This window comes from Actinia tenebrosa, unplaced genomic scaffold, assembly GCF_029948245.1.
Source record: "Actinia tenebrosa isolate PJP-AT-01 unplaced genomic scaffold, QUT_ActTen_1.0 PGA_scaffold2__45_contigs__length_23673736, whole genome shotgun sequence".
NCBI lineage: Eukaryota > Metazoa > Cnidaria > Anthozoa > Actiniaria > Actiniidae > Actinia > Actinia tenebrosa.
In genome coordinates, this window is record NW_028292579.1 from 7,114,685 (window position 1) to 7,137,065 (window position 22,381).

Here is a 22,381-nt window from a genome sequence, read left to right on the forward strand (position 1 = left end):
TATGATTGGTCGAAAACCATGTTTGATGAGAGTATCAAAACACGCTATCGTCATTTTTAATCTATCGCGCAAGCTCATTGGTCAGTTTGAATAAGACGGCACGTAGGGAGAATTTACTTAGACTTTGCTTTTTTTCGATCTTTTCGCGCGTTTTTTATTTTATAAAACAAATCAAAAACAGTTTTCTGTGTTTGATACTCTGATCAAAACACTTGGGATGTTGGGAGAACACTCGAGAAGCTGGAAACCACTCCGCTACGCGTCGTGGTTTCCTACGCCTCTCTCGTGTTCTCCCAACATCCCGCGTGTTTTGATCAGAGTATCAAACACGGAAAACTGTTTTTGATCTGTTAATTAAAAAAGGTCTCTATCATTGCAAGCTCACCGTTCGTCTCGCTTCGATGCAAAGGCACGGCTATCTTTCAAAATGGCGCAGGGAACTGTGAAGGAGACTATCCACGTTGTTGTTGTTGTATAACTTGACGTGCATTTTAACTTTTCATTTTTGATCTGTTTTGATCAACGACATTGTAAACAACATGGTTCGATATTTTGTTTGATTGATGACAGATTCTTTGTTGCCGACTGTATCGATAGTTTCTTCGATTGTTGTAAGGAGTTTTTTATTTCCGAATTTCAAGAAAATGTAAATTAGCCGACTTTCTAGTCAGTAACAAGTTGCATTTCATTGGCTTTCTTCAACCGGTAAAACAGGTTTTTATGCCCGAAAGGGCGCATGCGCTTTCATTACAAAGTTTGGCTTCAACTTGGTTCAACTTGAACGAGAAAGTAGGAGGTTTTGCTTGCTAAAAATCTTCATGAAAGCCTAATATTCTAAGAGAGAAATTTTGGGATTTGTACGTGCAGAGCTTGAGAAGTTTTATCTTCGTGTGCTTCAGAATAATATTGCCTTTGCAGAAGCAGTTCATTCAGGAAAACTTGGAAAACATGTCAATCTTGTTCTTCATACATTCATGGTAAGTTTTGCTTTAAATTCTCTCTAGATTTATAACAATATTTAAATATTTTGCAATTGAAGTAAGCACCATTACTCTGGGAAGGCAGGTATTGCTAACGAAGAATTCAAACAGTTCCATTGTCATGATTAGAAACAAGTTACCACGTTTTTGCAGATTATTGTTTCAAAACGTCGTGTAAGCTTCAAACCCCAGGGAATAAAACACCTTCTCAATCCTTTGACCTCTCGAGACAAAATAACAAAAGGTTTACTCGCCTATATCATATTCCACGCTTGGTAAAATGACATTTTTAAAAGCCGTGGTTAGTACTTCCAGAGAACAAAATGGCGGAAACTGTTGCATCCGGGTACTTTTGGTAATCATTCTTAAACACGTGAGCACTAATTAATTTGATCGATGAATTCGATGAAAAATGTCTACTAGATATTTTTGCTCTCACTGATCACGAATATTCACTATCTCCACCAGCCAACTCATCATGTAAAGCATTTTTATTTAAAAAATAAATAAATATTCAACAAAGCATGTGCATCTTACGTTATAACCACCATCTTGGTTGACGATAACCAAGCATTCCTCATTAGCTTCTCTTGCTAGATCAACCAACATGGCGGTTGTTTCATTGTTATTCATATTTCGAGGGATTTTGAGTCACATGGTTGCACACACTGTATACGATAATGACGAAGCGCATATTCAGTTTTAAATGTCGTGTATCTGCTTTATACATCTCACAAATCTCATTACACAGATAATATAAACACAGTAAAAAAAAATAACTTTTATATTGGAAATTTACCAAATCTAATAAATGAGCTCAGACACGTTTCGATGGTCGATATTGCTTGCTGCAAAAAAATCTGATGTTGCCATTTAATATATATTGTGTAGAGGTAAAGACTGCGTAGCCCATTCATTCGCTCCGTGATTCCTTGTAAAAAAAAAAAAAAAATACCATAAGACCCAGAGAAATGGCAAACTAGCTTTGGTACATGCAAGTTACTAGTTTGAGTCGTGTTGGAAGCAAAACTTCCAGGGCTCCAGAGATGATAATATAGTATATTATATAGTATAAAATATATTCCGTAAAAGGGCTTGCCTACGCATTTTTCGAGGTAATTGAGATTAGATTGGGTTATTCTTTTCCCGTGTTATCGTCTCCTCCTTCCTCATCGATTGCTTTCTCTCCGTGTTTCTTTTTTAGTTTAATTAGTCTTGCTCTTTTCTCTTTTCTAGTCGTAATACCTGCTGCTCCAAAAAACGGGACACTGAGGCGTCTCCTTTCTTTGTCTTTCAACACATTTTCCTCCTCGATTTCGGAATAGTTAAAAGATGACTGAAGAGCTCCTAGCTGCAATTGGCTCTTCCATAAAGTCCAATGATTCGCCGTCTGAATTCCTTGATCAATCGCTTTAGAATCATTTGTTATTTCATGTTGAGCCATTTTACTTCGCATGAATGGCGTCTCGCTAAAATCAGGCGAATCACTGTCGGGCACGTCGTCCATTTGCAGCTGATTTTGGAGCATGCGCGCATAGCTCTTTAGTATCGATGTCTTCTGATTGGACGAAATACTGAGTCTTTTCTTAGCATTGGTAACTTTTTCCAGTATTTTCTCTGATATTATTTCTGACAGCCTAGTAAGACTAATGCCGCTAGGCTGCGAATGTCTTCTCGGAGATCCAGCCACCGAGTGCTTTCGAGCTGGAATTCTTTGTTCCACTTTTGATTCTGAATCTCTTCTTGGCCGTGGCAAGTCTGTCTTCAACAAACCTTTGGCTTTCAATCTTCGTAAACTGGCAGGTTGCGTGTCTTTGATTGGCAACAAAGTGGTGCTATCTGACAAACTTCTGTCCCTACTTCCTCCTCCTGTTTGAGTATAATTGTTGTCTACACTTGTCAAATTATCTTTAGCTGTTGTTTCTTCTTCGTCCGAGGTGCAGCTTTTGGACAACATCTCTTCCCTCTCTTCCTCCTGTAGATCTGCTTCTTGGCTATTGTCCCGAACATTAATCTTATCAATTTCCTTTGTTAACGATTTGAGCTCCTTTTCTTTAAATTTTTTCACATCTTGCTTATATTCAGATGGTGAAGGAAAATGCACCTTCGGCATTCTGACCACTCCATCACTAACAACCGATTCTTCCTGACTTTCTTTTTTTGAACGATTTGTTTCGAACTTAGGTGTTGCATTGTTTAACTTTTTCTTTCCCAATTTAGGTGACTCAATCAGTTTCTTGTGTTTTCTGCTTGTGTAGTTTATCGTTGGTGTATTTTTTACAGCGTTTCCTTCATCCACTATTCTCAAACCACTTGCTTCAGTGTTATCGAAAGTAAAACGTCCTTTGTCTCTCTTCCTCGTTCTCTGAGGCGAGCTGTGCCTTTGTGCAGTTGGCTCAAAGCCTCCAAATGTCTTACTTCGTTCTATTCTGGAAATCAAAGGATCCTCAAGTTCTTTAGTCCCAAGTCCCTTAAGATAACCATACGGCACGGTTATAGGCCTCGCGGTTTCTTTGCTACTCTTGGATTTCAGTTTTTGGGTGGACGACAAAACCGGCCTTAGTTATAAAACAATAAATAGAAATATATATTAGTATAGATATTTTTGTTACGGATAAATATGGTAGTAAAGTGAGTCGTCTCTCAAATCTTAAAAGATTTGATAGGATGAGATAGGACGAGAACTTGGTAAATTCAATGCAGTTGCGTAATAAAAAGGAAAGGAGGAAAAGCTGAAATAAAGAACGAAGGTAAAGAAAGGGAAGAGGAAGGAAAGAAATACGAAATAGAAATACTACGAAGAAAATGTGCGAATCCACATACAAGACGCGATAAACCGTAGTGGTCTTCCATGATCTTCCATAATGCGTGCTTTGCAACAAGATGTGGACCATTAAGTAATTAATGTATTAATAATGTAATGATAGTAAATATTATCTCATTAGAGCAAGGGTATAAAAGTAATCAGGTATCTAGTAAGTCTATTCATGAACCACCTTCCTGGTCCATTCAGCTCCATACGTAAAGAAATAATAGGCGCCCCAACCAATAAAAATAATATGAACGTTTGTATTACCGTTTCTCTGGTCCAGCCGTTATTTCTCTTCTCAGTTTTGCATACATTGCGACAGCATCATCCAAGAACACGTTTGTGTTTTCATACTTTCTTGGCTTGATTTCATTGATGCTTAATTTTTCCTAACACAAAGTTATGACATTAGATAAAACATGATAAACAAGAGAAAGTGTTACTAGAATTCCTCTAATGTAAGACAAGAGAAAAGTTAAGTACCATGCCTACTAAAAAAGAATTGTATCCGTTACGGTGTTCGATGTGTGGATTGACTGGATTCGGTTTATTGACAAATACCTTGAAGCAGCGTTACATCTTTCGTACTATTACTGAGAATATGATAGACGATGAAGATAAAGTTGACGTCATGAAAATGTTCAAAACTCAAGTGGAATATACACTTATTTCAATAAAGTTAGTCACCTGAAAAGCTATAAAGCTGAGGCCGACAAGGATTATGGGTAGATTCATTTTACACGTTCAACCGCTTGATAACTGTTCACGGACTTGCGAATCTTTTACCGGTTACAGTCTCACCTCTTCTGAGCATCATCGAGCTGCAATTTGTATTTAAAAAGCTTTGTATATATATGCTTTTTTGATATGAAAAGCTTCCAATGATGCGATCCCAGCTTTCTAGGTTTTTGGTGACTAACTTTATTGAAATAAGTGTATATACAAGTACAGCAAGGTACTGGAAACATTCGAATTGCATATATTGCGCTGATCTCGGTTAAGGCTTAATGTTTTCCCATTTCAGACCACGTGTTACTCCCTAGAGTAAATCATTTCTTTGTGAAGCGGTTGTACATGAGAAGACACATGAATATAAATACAACTCAAACAAAGAATCGTATTCTAAAGAGAACGACACGTGGTCTGGAATGGGAAAACATTACACCCGAGCCGAAAAGATCTATTGATCTCATCACTTAATTATTTATCATACCTCATTCAATCTGATTTGCTCCCGCTTCAACAGTTCCAACTTTACTTTCCGTGGAACTGATGGAGACTTTGAAATAAGCTGATGGTTAATCGTGGGTTTGTGAGAGAAATCTTGTGTGGACTGTGGGGCGAGGGAGCGTCGTATACTCTTGATGACATTCTCTCTGCGTGTTGTGAGGGATGACTTGAAGGTTTCTCTGTTTACTTCAATAAGACATTGTATACTCTCTGCTCCTAAAGAAATATTCATATCCATTATTCATAACGAAAATAAGAGGATTTCGCTCTGGTAGACTCGTACTGCGCAATCATGAAAAATAAAGAACATCAAGCTTCAAACACACGAAGAAGATTAGAGAAAAGAAGACACTGGTGAAATTTTCGAAACCTCCGTTTTACTAAAATTCAGTAGTATAAAATGCAGAGATCGGGAGAAAAAAAGTAGTGGAAAAAAGGTCTTTTTGCAACCATTGTAAATTTTCTCGATTTTTAGATTTTTCGATTGATTATATTTCACTTCTGGAAAATTGCGCATGCGCCAAAAAATGGATTATGCCAGAGCCCTTGCTCTTCGCTGCAGGCCAGAAGAAAGGTAGGCTCTGGCTACGAGATTGGCTTGATTTGAACCCTTGTTGTCTTATGTCTCCATGGTTGCTAAGCTATTTTTTAGATTTTGTATTTTCCTCAATTTTCCTAAAACTTTCGTGTTAAAAAAAACGAGCTAGAGCCCTACCTTCTTTTTCATGTTGAAGCTGTTTCAGAATCTCCTTCCAGTCTTTTATTTCATCATCATGCTTTTTCATATTATTTGCTTTTCTTTTTTCGAGTTTTTGTACTTCTCCTCGTAAATTCTTGTACTCTCTCCGATCGTTGCAAATAAAAAGCTTTCTACGAGTGTCTGAGGCGAAATATTGAAGCCCCATCGCTTCTCTCCTGGCTTCTTCAAACATCACTATGCACTTTACAGTAATAAAATAACCTCGTTGTTCCTTGTCTCAGTTCTTTTTAAGATTCTCGGATTTCGTGCTACTCTAAGTACACTATATTATGGTTGCCATGGAGAAGGGTGTTTATTCGCACCCAACTCTTACAGTGAAAAGATTCAGGTGTCTAATTAGTCTAGAAAAGAAACCACAATTTCCTTGAGATCCATTGTTAAGAGGTTTTAGTGTTTTCGGGAGCGAGAGAATAATTATTTTTGAATCCTTTTATTTCTTTAACAATGTGTTCACAATTGACATCGATGAAACCATTGATGGAAAGATCAAGGCCCTGCAGCGTAGCTTTACGTACTTTGTGTCTACATCGGCTTTAAATTTGCAAATGATTAAATATTTTATTCCTTGTGACTTTTTAATAGACCGTTTTCTCAAGGTCGCATGCACATCCAAAATTAAGGAACTTGACGGGCCACGATACCAGAACAAGTAGTATTATCATGCCTTGCTATGAATTGTTTTCGGTACGAATTCATAAATAGAGGATATTACATGGGCGCTTGGAGATACGAAATTTATCTTCGAGTGTTGAAAAGATCTCTCACAAGTGAGCGCAGCGAACGAGTGAGAGATTTTCAACACGAGAAGATAAATTTCGTATCTCCAAGCGCCCATGTAATATTCTGTTTATTATATAATTATCAATGAAGTATGTTTTGGCTTTTTCAGGCAATTCTTTCCGTGTATTTTTGAATAGCCATCGCAATGGTGTTATTTTCACGTGTGAAGATATCAATTTTTCGAAATAGAGAAAAATAGATATTTCATTGGTAATTATATAATAAATCCAATTATTCTCCTCTTTAAATATATAACTGTCTTCTCAATTTTACTGAATTTGCGTTTTTCAGTTTTGTGACCCGTCAAGATGGATGCGCACGCAACCTTGAGAAAACTGTCTATAAAGAATAAGAAGAATGAAACAGAATTATAAGTACTTTTGTGTCAGCTATGTGGAGCACTAACTTATTTAACACATATCACTCCGTTTACAGTGAGGACACGGATCGTGAACACTTCGATTTTTTTTTTTTTTTTCTTTTTTTTTTTTTTTTTGGATTTAGCAAAGATTTAGATCAGTGAACTCAGACTAACACTTGTAGAATATTTCCTTTTTATTCACATGATAGATTCCCCCAAGCCTTCCCATTTCGTTAAGTAATAAAGTAATAATAAAGTTTATTTATATAGTGCTCATATCCATGAGCATGTCCAAGGCGCTTTACAACAGGAATATATGCATAAATTATATATATGTATTTACAATATTAATAAGTAAATCTAATTATAAAAGGAAAAACTTATCTTAAAAGCCTAAAGGCAATATGCATAAAAGCAGGAAATGAATCAAACAAAAGAGATCTAAATATATTTCCTATTATTAAGGAATAAAGTAAATAAATAAGTTTTAAGCTTACTTTTAAAGGAAGCAACAGTAGTACAAGAGCGAATCTCAAAAGGGAGCCTATTCCATAATCTGGGAGCAGCAAAGGAAAATGACCTGAAACCATACGTAGTACACCTAGCTTTAGGTTCAACCAGAAGTTTGTTGGAGATAGATCGGAGAGCATAAGAAGAAGAACGATAGCACAGAAGATCAGACAGATATGTTGGGGCAAGGCCATGTAAGGCCTTGTAGGTCAGCAACAGCATCTTGAAAATTACTCTGTAGTATACTGGCAACCAGTGCAGGTCAACCAACACAGGAGTGATGTGGTCAAATTTCCTGGTGAAGGTGACAACACGAGCAGCAGAGTTCTGAATGCGTTGCAGCCTCTCCACGACATATTTAGGAAGTCCATAAAGTAGAGCATTACAGTAGTCTAGTTTAGAAGAAATAAGAGCATGGATAACCGACTGAGCAGCATGAGAGGTTAAGTATTTCCTGATAGTTGACAGATTCCTCAAATGAAAGTAAGATGATTTACAGATATTGTTAACTTGGAGCTCCCCGGTCATATATTGGTCAAAAACAACTCCAAGATTAACGGCTGACATACAAGGGACAATGGTGTCGCCACAGACAAGAATTTCCCTCAAGGAAGGACGATCTTGAAATCTAGAGTGGATGCACATAAGTTCAGTCTTATTATGGTTTAACTTTAAGCCATTGGAAAACATCCACCTAGAGATGTCGGTTAGACATTCCTCTAACGATTGTCTAGATTGCACAAGTTTGTCATTGCCCTTAAAAGATATATAGAGCTGAGAATCATCAGCATAGAAATGATAGTTAAGATTGTGTCGCTTAACAATGTCAGCCAGTGGAGAGTTGTAAAGCAAGTAAAGAATAGGGCCCAGTACGGAGCCTTGCGGAACTCCAACATCGAGATTAACAAGGCAGGATGAGCAGTTAAAAAACCTACTTTGACTTTATGACATTTATAAATATATATGCTAATATAATATATAAGTATTTAATATATGGAAGTTTATAATATGTATAGGTTCTTTGCGGAACATAATCACTGTTAGTGACTGGAAAGAAATTTTGAATTTCCTTTTGAAAGAACTTTTGCTGGATTACTTAAATGCTATATACGAAACCTTTTTCAAAATGCAATTGTTCACTTGTGACATTTTATTGTTTGTTTGCTAGTTAGCAGAGCCTTCCCCAAGGAACCTTTTACTTGATTGATTCGATATCAAAGTGATATATCAGCACGTGATTATTTGATGCAAAGGATCTAGCCACCTGAACCCTTCCCTTCCTAGCGATCCAGGTTTGGTTATCCCACATGCCTTGATCCCATTCCCTCCCTGAAGGAACCAAAAGCTTTACAGTGTGGACTCTCAAACCATGAACACTTCAAGGTTTTTTTTGGCAATCTTTCATAACGTTCTCTGTAGAGACAAAAAATAGGGAAAAAAAAGGTTTTTTTTTAGTGCTAGACACGTATTAAAACGTGGTAGTATGCAAAACTGCAACACGAAGTGCAAACTTTCAATAATTTACAGGAATATATATATATATAGTTCATTTTTAAAAACCTTGAAGTGTTCGTGGTTCGAGTGCCGCACAGTAGTAGTCCTTCTCTCGAGTACTTAAAGTTTATAATAATAACAGGACGAGCTCGAAAATACGTTGTTTAGCAAACATACGAACCAACAGTACTTTCAGTCATTACTGTAATAGACTTACATTTAGATTTGAAGACATTTGAGGACAAAATCCAGAATTACACTGATGTTGGTTAGTGGGTAACACCACCCCTCCCCTCTTAATCGAGTCTCGTAAGATGACAATTAAGACCATAAAACAATATCTAAGTACCATCATCATAGCTTATAGGGTATATATTATATAATAAAATATAGATAAATATAATATAAAAGAACTCTATATATGAAAAGGTCGGCTCACTGGGGCATCAAACTTTTCAAGTTGATCATGCATTTAGTGATGAAAAGTTAGACGTCTGGACGTGCAGCACGATCTTAGGAAAGGTATGTTTTTATAAAGGGGCTGCGCCGTCAGGGGGATTGGGGGGGGGGGGGGGAGGGCTGGAGTTTATCAATACAATTTTGAACATTTTAGAGGTATGAAGAATCATGAAATTATCCCATGAAAATGGAGGGCGTGATAGGGAGGACGTCTTAAAAATATCTTTAAAAGACTTCCCAGCCCGTATGTAAAAACACACCTCCCCTTGCGTTATAATCTTATATACTAGTTAACTACTAGTCTTGAGTTGCATACTATGGATAATCCCACAGTTCATTTGCTTTTTCTATTATACACACAAGCGCCTTGAGGTGAGTGTGTATACAAAGAAAATACAAGTTACAAATGGGATATTCCAAGGTGTGCCACTAGAAAGTATTGCATAATTATATCTTTTCCCACACCATTGAAAATGCCTAGACATTTAGTCAAGTAATTTAGAAACGCAGCAATATATGACGGTTTCCCCAGCATTCTGATTGGGTGTATTTCTGATGGGATAAACTATTTACATTATTAGTTCCGGAAACTGTAGCATATATCTTGGATGATATCTTTTTTCGAAAAACCACTCCCTGAATGTGTTTAGGCTTTATTTACATCTCTTGTCTTAGTGCTTCGCCCATTTGTCATATTTGGTTTGCCTTTTTTTGTCGATACATCAGGCTGCGCCCGTTGCTTTTCAACTTTTTGATTTGTTTTATTTTCTTTTGTTGCGTTTTCTTCGGTTGCTTCATCTTCCTTTTCACTAGCAGGGTCTGTATTTGACGCGGCATCGTCGTCAGGATCACTAACAACACTAGAATCATCATCTTCGTCCTCTTTATCATCGTCATCATCTTCCTCATCTTTGTCATCTTCGCTTTCTTCCTCTTCTTCACTCTTGTCATTTTCATCATCATCTTCATCTTTCTCGTCATCTTCGTCATCTCTTTCTTCCTCTTCTTCGTCTACTTCGTCTTCAGACTTCACTTCATCTTCGCTGTTCATCTCTTGGCTGCTTCTGCGTGATGGATTTTGGCTGACAACAGGACTGTCGTCGTTATCGTCATCTTCGTCATCATCAGAAGCAGCAGGACCTACAGGAGAGTTTTTATCCGAGCCATCGACTTTCCTCTCATCATTGTCAACTGCATCAGAATCATGTACTTTATCAACATCAACTTTCGTCTCATCACCATCATTGGATACCAATTCTTCTGCAGAGTCGCCTTCTTCTTCTTTTTTCGATTCTTTATCAGACTGGTCAACATTGTCTTTTGATGTCTCGCTATCGCGTCGTTCTCCTTTGACCGTCTCGTCACTACTTTCTTTTTGTTTGTCATTCTCAGCTGTATCCTTCTCATCTTCACCTACTGACGATTCAATGACCTCTTCAGCAATTTCCATTTCATTTTCCTCCTCTTTTTCAATTTTCACTTGTCTCTTCTCACTCATTTTACTAATTTCTTTAGCGCTATCTTTAGGCGTCTCGGATGTTTCCGTTGCATCTTCGATATCTTCCATAATTTCCTCCACCACTTCCTCTGCCGAAGTGTTGTCGAGTGTCTTCATGGGAGTTTTACGAGGATCATTTACCATATCTCCCCATTCCTTTTGCATTCCACTTGCCTTGTAGATATGCGCTCCTATAGATTCTTGTTCCTGTTTCGGGAGTTTATCAATGTCATGAGGAATTTCCCCAATTTCAGGCAACTTTTCATCATTCGTTACAGATTTTTCAGTTATATTTAAGACGGCCGATAAAGTGAAATCGGGCGACTCGTCAAGAGGAGGTGGTGTTACTGATAAATTAACGTTTGAGAAACTCTCTTTATTATCGTCCTGTGAAAGACTGACAATAGACTTTTGATTTGGTACACCAGAACGTTTGTTTTGAGTATGTTTTTTGATGGGTTGTGTTCGACTAGAAGGTACATTCTTTTCTTGCTTCACAGGTGGCGGTCTTGGTTTGTTTACGATCGGTGGTTTGACTATTTGCTTCTTAGGAGACCTGTTTACGCTAGTATTATTGTTTTGTGGGACGAGTGGTGGCAATCTTACGCTCGTAGAATGCAAGACAGCGTTCCTAGGGCTTACTTCACCATGTCCTCCGTAATTCATAGGCTTAAATCTACTTCCTCTTTCTATTGCGACGTACTTTCCATCGTGCTCAATTTCATCACAGTCATGAATTTGCCTCCCATTAAGAGTAAAAAGCTTAGAGATCGCAAAATCAAAATCCAATCCACTCTCTTGTAAGGCAGCTAACACTAGTTCCATATCTGTTAACACTCGCTTCTTTAATAATATCATCCTTGCCGTTGTTATGTTATCACCATTTCGGTACACATAAATTCGTTTCAACGCCTGTCTCTCTCCTTCGTATACTTTCCGAAACCTTCCCGAAGATGGTAAGTGGTTTCTCCAAACAGGAGGTAGGCTTACCGGTACTTTGCGAGGTCTTGGCTGGCCGTATTTTAGTCTCTTGAAGTTTTCTCGCCCGACGGCTACATACATGCCACCATCGGAAAGTTGATCGACGCTTTCGATATTGTGACGACCAAGTGGAGTGCATATCCTTGTTACAGCATTCGTACTCTGTGTACTGAAAGTAGCCGTGTCTAGGAAAGACTCAAAGTTTCTATAATAGCGAGGATTGACTACGATATGTTTGCCATTGAAATTTGGATCTCCATTTCTGAACAAAGTGACTCTCGTCACATGTTGGACACCAACGTCGGCCATTTTAGACATGCAGCTGGAAAGAAACACATAAACATTTATAAGTGATTGATGGGCCTTCTAAAATGAATTCTTTATTTGTTTATATTGTTTGAATCCGAATAAGAAGGATATTTGCTAATCTGCGTTGGGATTTGCATGAGAAGAGTTTGTTTTTTCTGATTAATGTAAATAATTAGGATTACAGTTGGTCTGGCCATACAGCAGGTTGATAAATAAACTTGGCGAGCTTTAACGACATCGAATTATAAGTGCAGATTCACTGACTTGATGGACTAAATAAAAGTTAAATGACTGTAAGATGCAGGATGAATTCTATCATATTTTTTAAAACTAAATTAAGAGCAGGATTAATTCTATGCCAAAATTCTTTAAAACTAAGAAAGAAAAAGGAACAAACATATTCATGATTGAAAAAATAATTTGAGGGAAAAAACATAGCAGGCCAATAACTGGTACCTTGTCTTGTCCAAGAGAAAAACGCCGAGTAATTTAAGATTTAAGACCTCCGCGTTGAATGTGAAATACAAGGGAAGGACAATAAGGAACGGAAAGAAAGAAGGTAATAATGAGAAAAAGGAAATTTCAAAGCAGAATACTAAATTTAAAATCTTTATATTGATATGTGGGAGTCATTTCCTTGGGGTTCTACACATTTTGTTTCGCTTAATTTCTGCTTTTGTTTTTGATTCCAAGGAGTTAATAATCAAGAAATAACGCTTTGTTTTGTTGAGCACGTCCCGTTACCAACAAAAAAGAAACGTCATGAATATTGGATTAAAAAGAACGCTAATGCTACGAGATCCCCCCCTGTTTTTTTTATAATAGCTAAAGAACTTAAAAACAGAAAAGAGAGACTGGGACCGACTGTCATGGTGGTCGGACGTGTCCAACTTTAGTCCGTAAACCTGGTCTACTTTCTGCTTAATTCATATGTAGAAGAAAAATCTCATAGAACTAGAAAAGTTAAATGTCGAAAAGGAGAGAAAGAGAACCAAATTCTTCAGTATCATCGCAAGAATCTTCGCCAATTTCAAAAAGTTGCAAAATGTCGAACGAAGAACACGTGGAAGGAAAGAACACTGACAGTGAAAAACCAACGCTGGAAATGATTTATACCAAGTTAATGAGTGTAGAAGACAACACAGTTAAACTCATAAATGAATATGCTGAACTTAAAAAAAATTATGAGAAACTTAAAGAATCCTTCGAAGAACAATCTGGTAAAATTCATGAGCTTCAAGTGGAATTAAAAGAGCAATGCGATGTAGGCAATGTTACAACAAACGATATATCAGCTTTAAAGTCTAGAGTGAGTCAATTGGAAGAAAATCAAGATGAGATAAGCCAGTACCAAAGGAAATATAACTTGGAAATTCATGGTGTTCCCGAGTGGGACAACGAGGACTTAGAAGAGATCGTCGAAGGAATTGCGAAAGAAGTTAAAGTGGAGATAGATAGTGGCGATATCGATATTGTTCACAGACAGTATTCTAAGATAAAACCCAGACCGATCCTGGTAAAATTTAAATGTTATGAAGATAAGAAGAGTTTATATGAGGCGAGATGGAGGCTTAGGAAGTACGAAGGAGATGACGAAAAGCTAAATGGTGCGGAAAAGATTTTCCTAAATGAGCATCTAACATCTGAAAGAAAGAAGCTGTATGCAGAAGTGAGGAAGCGAGCAAAGCAATATAAATGGGCCAGCTTTCAAACTAGGGATGGAAAGATTTTCATTAAAAAAGAAAAAGGTGGTAAAACATATAAAATAACAAAACAAGTGGACTTGGAAGAATTATTCATGTAAAGCTAAGTATAAAACTGAAATAACTTAAGCTATAGAACTGTATATAAAGACAGTATTTAATTACTGGATATATTTTAGAAGTTAATATTTATATACTGCGCGAAGTTTATCTTTCATCTTAGTTAAATATTACGTCTCCTTTTCAATTTTATTGATTTTTTCCCCTTTTTTTCTCTATTTTGTCTTACTCTAAAAATTTAAATATGCAGAAGTAGACCTGGAATTTTTGGCTTCATCTCGCTGCGTCCTTTGATAGTTTTGACAATATGTTTGTTAAGTGTTGTATTGTTTCGTTTTGTTTTGTATGTGTATTACGTGTTAGTGTTGTTGATAGTTTTTCAAATTGGATTTTCAATCTTTTTTGTACCAAACAATACTGCTACTTTTATTTTGTCTTCTGGTATCTTGCTATTGTTATACATTAGGGTCTTATTCTTAAAAGAGGAGGATGATGCAAACAGGCATTAATTGTAATATGATATCACTTAATGTCCGTGGAATTAGAGACTCTAAAAAGTGCAAAAAAATCTTTAATTGGCTAAAGACTCATGGAGGTGAAAATGGTATATATCTTATCCAGGAAACGTATAGTTCAGTAGAAATTGAATGCCAATGGAAAAATCGCTTTAATGGAGAAATAGTATTTTCACACGGATCTCGCCATAGCAAAGGTGTGGCTATATTACTGGGGTCGAAAATAGATTATAACATCATAGAAAGGGAGATAGATAGTGAAGGACGCTTTATCATTTTAAAAATCATAATACAAGGACAAGAGTTTTTATTAATAAACTCATATTTTCCAAACATAGAGAAAGAACAAGTCGGTCTATTTGAAAACATTGTGGAAAAACTCGAAAAATTCGAATTAGATAGTAATACAGCGATTGTTTGGGGAGGTGATTTTAATTTCGTAATGGATTTAAAATTAGAAACGGTTGGTGGGAATCCGAAATTGAAAAGTCGATCTATTGAACACTTGCAAACAGTAAAACAAAGTCTTGATTTATGTGATATTTGGCGTTTAAGAAATCCTGAAGCAAAACGATTCACTTGGAGTGGTCATGCACAGGGTACAGCTACACATAAACAGCAGAGATTGTATCGTAGATTAGATTATTTTTTTATTTCGGACTATCTTCAACCATCAGTAGAAAAAATAAAAATAACTGTTGCTCCAGCAACTGATCACTCAGCACTAATCATGAAATTATCAACATTACCTGAAACTAGATATGGACCATCATTCTGGAAAATGAATACATCCTTACTAAATGATGAAAATTATGTTAAGAAAGTTAAGGATGTTATACTTAGAACTAAACAGGATATGTTTGAAAATAATACTACGAACCCCAATCTGAGATGGGAGTTAATAAAGTATGAAGCTAGAAAAGTTTCAATTGCTTTTTCAAAAGCTAAGACAAGACGTCTGCGAACAGAGTACAAGGACTTAGAAGTGCAAATAGAACAAATCGAAAAGAAAGAAAATTGGTTTAAGAATGAAACATTAGTAAGGGAATATGAAAATATTAAAAATCAAATAAATGATTACAGCAATTATATCACGGAGGGGTTAATTATAAGATCAAAAGTGACTTGGTTTGAGCAAGGTGAAAAGAGTAACAAATTTTTTCTGAACTTAGAAAAGCATAGGAAATCGAAGACACATATACGTAAAATAATAGATGAGGGAGAAGAAGTATCTAGTGAAAAGATTATACTAGAAAAACTAAAAGTTTTTTATCAAAAAATTTACGAAAGGAAAAACAGGTTTACTGAGAAAGAATGTTTTGATTTTATAGATAGTGTTAAAACAACAAAGACATTAAATGAGGAAGATAGAAAAAAAGTAGAAGGTTATCTAACAACAGGAGAATGTTATGAAAGTTTGAAAAAAATGGCAAACAATAAAACTCCTGGCAATGATGGACTACCAAAAGAATTTTATATATGCTTTTGGAAAGAACTGGGCCAGGAAATGGTAAATTCTTTTAATTATAGTTTTGAAAAAGGTTTCTTAACTACAACTCAAAGACAAGTAATTGTAACGCTATTAGAAAAACCTGACAAAGATGTTAGATTTATAGAAAACTGGCGTCCAATTAGTCTCATAAACGTTGACGTAAAGGTATGTAGTAAAGCACTCAGTGAAAGAATGATGAAATTACTACCAAAATTAATTCATCCGAACCAAGCCGCCTTTGTAAAAGGGCGAAATATTGAAGAGCCTTTGAGGTATATTGCTGATTTGTTTGAATTTGCTGTAGAAAATGATGCCTCTTATGTACTTTTCGCTGCAGATTTTCAGAAAGCTTTCGACTCAGTAGAGCATAATTTCATTTTTGCAACTCTAAAACATTTCGGTTTTGGTGAAAATTTCATACAGTGGATTAGAGTTTTGTTGGCGGATATCAAAAGCTGTATTCAAAATAATGGAAATGTTACAGATTTCTTTGTATTAGAGAGAGGTACGAAGCAAGGTGACCCTATTTCACCTTACTTGTTTATTTTGGTGATAGAAGTAATGGCAGAGCTAGTTCGAAGTAATTATGATATACATGGAGTTAAGTTACAGAGGAATTCACTGGAAGAGATAAAATTGGCTTTGTTTGCAGACGATGCATCCTTTACATTAAAGGATATTCCATCGCTAAAAAATACCCTGGAAATATTAAAACATTTTGGAAAATTTTCTTCTTTGGAATTAAATCTAGAAAAATCAGAAGTAGGATGGATTGGTCAAGTGAAAGATATTGATTTGCTGCCCTCTACAATAGAAAAGAAGGTAAACTTACATAATGAAGGTATAAAAATCTTGGGCGTATATTTTTCTCACAACCAGGAATGGATGGAAGTAAATAACTTTGATAGAGTTTTTGAAAAATTTAAAGCTACACTAAATATGTGGAGACAAAGAAATTTAACTGTATATGGTAAGGCGGTAATTGTTAGGAGCTTAGCCATCAGTAAACTGTGTTATGTCCTTTCTGTGTTAAGTGCACCTCTACACTATGTAAAACATGTGAAAGATGAAATCGCAAATTTTATCTGGAACGGTAAAAAACCCAAAATTAAATATACAACATTGATAAATGATTTTGATCAAGGGGGAATACGCCTTCCCGATTTAGACTCGATGATAGGAGCAAACCGCATAAGGTGGGCTTTAAAGATTAGAAATAGTGAAAAAGATGTCTACTGGAGGTCAGTATGTGAGAAAATCTTTGAGCAGATAGGAGGATTACAATATCTTGAGGAAAATTTAGATCAGGCTGCCTTATTAGCCCAAATAAAATACATTCCAAAATTTTATAAAGAAATAATTCATGCATGGTCAGAAGTTAGTAAAATTAATTTAACAAATCAAGACGACATTCTAAGACAACCAATCTGGTTCAATAGACTGATAAAGGTAAATGCTGAAAATATATCTATAAAAAGACTAGCAATGAAAGGTGTGAAGTCAGTGCATCAGGTATGGATAGGAAAGGAACCGACATGGAAAGAAGCTAAAGAACAAGGGTGGAGTGACGTGGATTATCTATTATGGAGAGCCATTTTAAATGCGATTCCAAAAGAATGGAAAATAAAACTAAGACAGCAAATTAGTTTGGGTAGAGACAGATTAAAAACAATGCAGAAAGTTACCTACATCGGTAAGGGATATGAGAGGTATCCGGTGGAAAAGATAAACACAAAAATGATTTATTGGATGTTGATCAAATGGAAGGATTTTAAACCAACTGCCCAAAAATGTATAGGAAAAAAGTTGAAAATTGAAGGTATTGATTGGTCATCGGTCTATTCAAGGATTTACGAAAGTACTATAGATACAAAATTAAGGGCTTTTCAGTATAAAATTTTAAATAATTGTTTATATCTGAATCAGAAATTGTATGTTTTCAAACTAGTCCATTCTCCAAAATGTAGTTTTTGTTTAGAAGAAAATGAAACAATGTCTCACTTTTATGTAGAGTGTGTTGAAACTAGAAATTTTTATTTCAAGTGTTGTGAATGGCTAAAAGGGGCTTCAATAGTACTTCCTGTCTTAAATTTTGAAAATATTCTATTAGGAAATAGTGAAGATGTTTTGGTCAATTATTTGTTTGTTTTGTGGAAATATGTTGTGTATCAGTGTAGAAGCAAGCAAAAAATTCCAGTGTTAAATGATTTTCAAACAAGTTTAAGATATTATGAAAAGTTAGAATGTGAAGTAGCTAAAAAAAGGTCGAAATTGTTAGTGCATTTAAAAAAATATGAAAAGATTAGGGTGATTTTGTAAGTTGATTGGAATATCGAACGGATGAAATAGTGATATCTAAAATATAGTTCAAATAAATAAATTAAAAAATTAGTAGCATTGTAAATTAGACGACCCTCTGTAAAGAAAAAAAATTTTTTTGTATTGTTGTCAAGTAAGAATTATAAATGTTGTAAAAAATATTGTAAAAAATAAATAAATAAAAAATTAGATGTAAAAAAAAAAAAAAAAAAAAAAAAAAACAGAAAACAAGTGCTTACTAAAGATTCATTTTATGCGCTTTTGATTAATAAACACGTCCCTTTAGCAACGAACAAATACGTCACGAAAACTGGATAAAAAACTCAGTTGTCTCCAGTTGTCTCTTAGAAATAACATATACGTCATCAATACTGGATAAAAACTGAGCTCAGTTGTCTCCAGAATGTCTTCCCATTTTTCAACTATAATGATATGAGCTAAAATCGGAGGAAAATCTCACTAAAGATTCATCTTATGCGTTTTCTTTTCATTTTTTCATAATGTACAGAATCAAAAATGCTCAATAAAGATTCATTTTAAACATGCTCTTCAAAAATATCAAGAAGCAGAATGACAAACGTTTTAGAGCTTAATAATAGCTGCGAGTTTTTAAGCTCTTCTGCTGATAGTATGATCAGCCACAGCGGCCGATGAAGTTAAGCTTGATTGTATGGCATTACCACTTTCTAAAAAGGAGATAACTAGCTAAAAACTAGTGTGAGCTGCGTCGGTGTTTCTAATGAAAGAGAAATGATAAAAGGGTAAATTAAATACTCCTACGAAGTGGACTAGCGTCCAAAATGTCAGTAAGTTTTTTCATCTTTTCACGGTGTATAATTTACCCTTTTATCATTACTCTTTATAAAAAGCAAACTCGGAGAAATTAGCATATGGAAGATTTTGATCTTTCTGCATAATGTTCTGTAATATACAATAGCCTGATTTAGAAAACATTAAAATGTATAAACAAAGAAAAATTACGGGACATTAGTGTAGATTATTTGATGTCGCTTTTCGACGCCTTTTAAATTTCACCTTTTCTTTTCTTTTTTCTTCGTTTTATTTTTTCATAACGAGAGAAACTTTTTTAAAAAAACGTAGAAGGCAAATACTAAAAAAAAATACAGTCCATTTTACTAGATTTGGTCAGTCTTAATTAATCTAGAACGTTTGAAAGGCTATAAAAACCAATAAACTACATTACGTCGGATGCTAATAGCTTTTATGACCTCCAACGTTTAAAATGTCGGAAATTTTTCAGCGGCAGCTTTCATTAAATTTCGAACTAAAGTGTTGTTTTTTTCCTTCTTCTGACCCATTAAATGAGTTGGCGTAACTGGATGTGTGAAATGTAATAGATATGATAACGAGAGCAATGCCATCGACCTGACTGCTATCAGTGCCGGAAAAACTATTAAAAATTCACAAAAACTGAAGTTATGATTCATGCAGTAATCATGCTCGCTTCTGGCTATTCCATTAAGAAGCAAATAAAACCCACTCTCTAATTCGTCATATTGTATATCTATGTGGTATTCTAACGTATTTAAGGGCTTAGATCGTTGCCAAATGATGAATTTTTGGCAAACTTATCATGCTGGGAAGCATCGGGAATTCAGTGTTAATATTTCTTGTCATGTTACCTTGGAAACAGCTGTTCCCGATCTCAACGACTGACTTGATAAGTAGTCTATCCAATAATCTAGTAGTGTTCGTTATAAATCTTCTCATAAATCCTAACAAGTTTCTTAAGTCAAAATTCCAAATGTCCCTAGGTACTCCTCCAACACTTCCCTTTAACCGTCAAAAACTGTCTTATCTTTTTAACAAGATGTTTCTTTTGACTTTGTCGCATGTCACCAGGCAACCGTCACTGAAAACCAAGATGATGGCTACTGAATGACTCAGACAATGCCTTATCTAAAATTCAATTTTTGTTTCGGATATGAATACTTCTAACAGGTTATACTCTAGCTCACAGCCAACTTATACTGTAAATAATCAATGCTTATGTTAAACTAAACAATGGCGTTTCTTAAACCTTAGCTCCCGTCGTGACAATTCGTAAATTCGTATTGAAAACCAAAATAGAATGAAAGAGAAACGAGAAACTCGATTGCTTACCATACGTTTAAACTCGTAGAGTCAACGTTTCATTTGTATAATTCGAGTTTTCGCGATCGTTTTAGTGGAAATTTATCTTCCCCAAGTTGGCCCCCCAACAAATTCGCAAGTTAAAATACAAACTAAACGTTGACAAAGACTAGCAGAACATTAAAATGCCTGCAAAACGATGCTTTTAAGTATTATTAGAGGGGAGTATTCTGGTGAATCGATGGAGAACTGAGACGTTGTCAGTTATAATGACTGATCGACTTATCGCACATATTGAATTTCGATGGCTTTGCGCTCATTTCGCGTGATGTGGTGTTACCTTCATATATGACTGTACGATGTAAATCCAATGAAAACCACGGCTCGTATATAGCATTTTAAACAGTATTTCCTATTTTGAAGACATAGATGAATCAAATATCATATCAAGATCGAAGTAATGTTTAAACTGTCGATACAAAATCGACACAAAACGTTATGTGATCGATTCACGCCTGCAAATTAAGTTCGTTTCATAAAACTAATAAATCGTTTATATAAGGTAGCTCGAGACATACAATACCTTGGATTTTAAGTCATGTCCAAACCACTATACCAGAGCCTTAAGGCCTTAAACTTTGTGTTTCCTCAGCTAATAGGAAAGACGAGAAATCCTTATAAAGCAATATTAGTTTGGCGTTTAGAGGTGAACTTTTGAACACAACATGGAGGAGGTGACAGATTGTGTGACGTCGTGTTGATTTAATAGCAATCTCATTCAATCGGTAACCCGACGGTACGCGACCATTGTTTGAAATAATTGATTTTTTTCAACAAACTACTCAGAAACTAATCCCTCTCATTTAGCATCCTTCTTTTCACAACCAAGCCAGTCCCCTAGCAGCCCCTACGGAGGACCAACAAGATAAGTTCATGTTAATTTCAATGTTTTTTTCGAAATAATTTGAACAACGCAGGAGATTTTATTGCACTGTTTGGCCTAAGATGTAGCTATGGTTACGCAAACAAACCCTGACATCTCGGATTGATTTAGAAAAACGTTTTCCAAATGAAGCTGTTAATTTTGTTTGCAGTGCAAAAGGAACAATGGAAAATTGTTTAAGCGATGAAACATTTCTTTTTGACTCAGGACTTTAAATAAATTCGACCCATACTCACAAACAGGAAGAGTCAATGTTCTTTAAAAATATTTTCCTAAGGAAGAAAAATGGCATAAGACAGAGTTGACTGTACTCGTTATTCTTTATTCGGCATCTTTAGATTTCTGGTGAGCATATTTTTTCTCTTACAAGGTAGTAATTATCCCAACAAAATTCGATAGACAATTAATATTTTTACCAAATTTTTCTAGACAGAGTGTAATAACCTCGGGCATGTTGCTAACATTTGTGTTTTTAGAGATGTGTCACCCTTAGCAACGATCCTTGCGATTTCGCAAGCGACTTTCTCAGTCTTGTGATACGTCACAACCTTTCAAAGGCGCGCCAAATTTTCTCATCCAGTTGGCTGAGAGCATCCCCCATTACCACCGTATCGCGACCAACGCTGAAATCTTTTATGGTCAATATGATATCCACAAGCAGTGACAGGTGACATCTTGTAGTGCTGAACAAATGCCTTATTGGACTTGCCTTACTCTAAAGATCACCTTTGCCGCCACGACGAGACAACCAGAGTTTATGCAGGGCTCATGAATTTGAAATGTTGCTTCTGCATGGTGTTGTTTTTGGCCAATATTTTCATATGGGGGCGCTTTATTTTTTCATTTGAAAATAGGCCAAACGGTTACACATCCTTTCTCAAAACACTGCTATTTGAAAGATAATGCTGCCAATAACAGATTTCTGGGATTTCTGGAGCTTTTTCCAGAGCTTTTTCCAGCTCATTCATCAGCTGGTTTCATTCCATATTGAACAGCCAATGCAATTGTTACTTGGCCACTCTAGATAGGGCGGCTTTTTAATTTCTCAGTTTCCGTTCGAGTCAGTGCGCCAACATATTGAAGC

At 35.7% G+C, this 22,381-nt stretch overlaps 1 protein-coding gene across 3 annotated transcripts; it reads right to left on the minus strand.

The window, feature by feature from the left end:
• Nucleotides 1-8,560: 8,560 nt before the first annotated feature.
• On the minus strand, nt 8,561-21,260 carry LOC116305445 (uncharacterized). Of its 3 annotated transcripts, XM_031715353.2 has the most exons (3): nt 20,938-21,260; nt 20,695-20,766; nt 8,561-12,184 (listed from the first exon to the last, which is right to left on the minus strand). In XM_031715353.2, the coding sequence occupies exon 3, from the start codon at nt 12,178-12,180 to the stop codon at nt 10,030-10,032; it is 2,151 nt and encodes a 716-aa protein (XP_031571213.2). In that variant the 5' UTR covers nt 12,181-12,184; nt 20,695-20,766; nt 20,938-21,260; the 3' UTR covers nt 8,561-10,029. The 3 variants fall into 3 exon arrangements, with proteins under 3 accessions (XP_031571213.2, XP_031571207.2, XP_031571222.2); XM_031715347.2 differs by lacking the exon at nt 20,695-20,766; XM_031715362.2 differs by lacking the exons at nt 20,695-20,766; nt 20,938-21,260 and adding an exon at nt 19,904-20,057.
• Between the last annotated feature and the right edge of the window lie 1,121 nt (nt 21,261-22,381).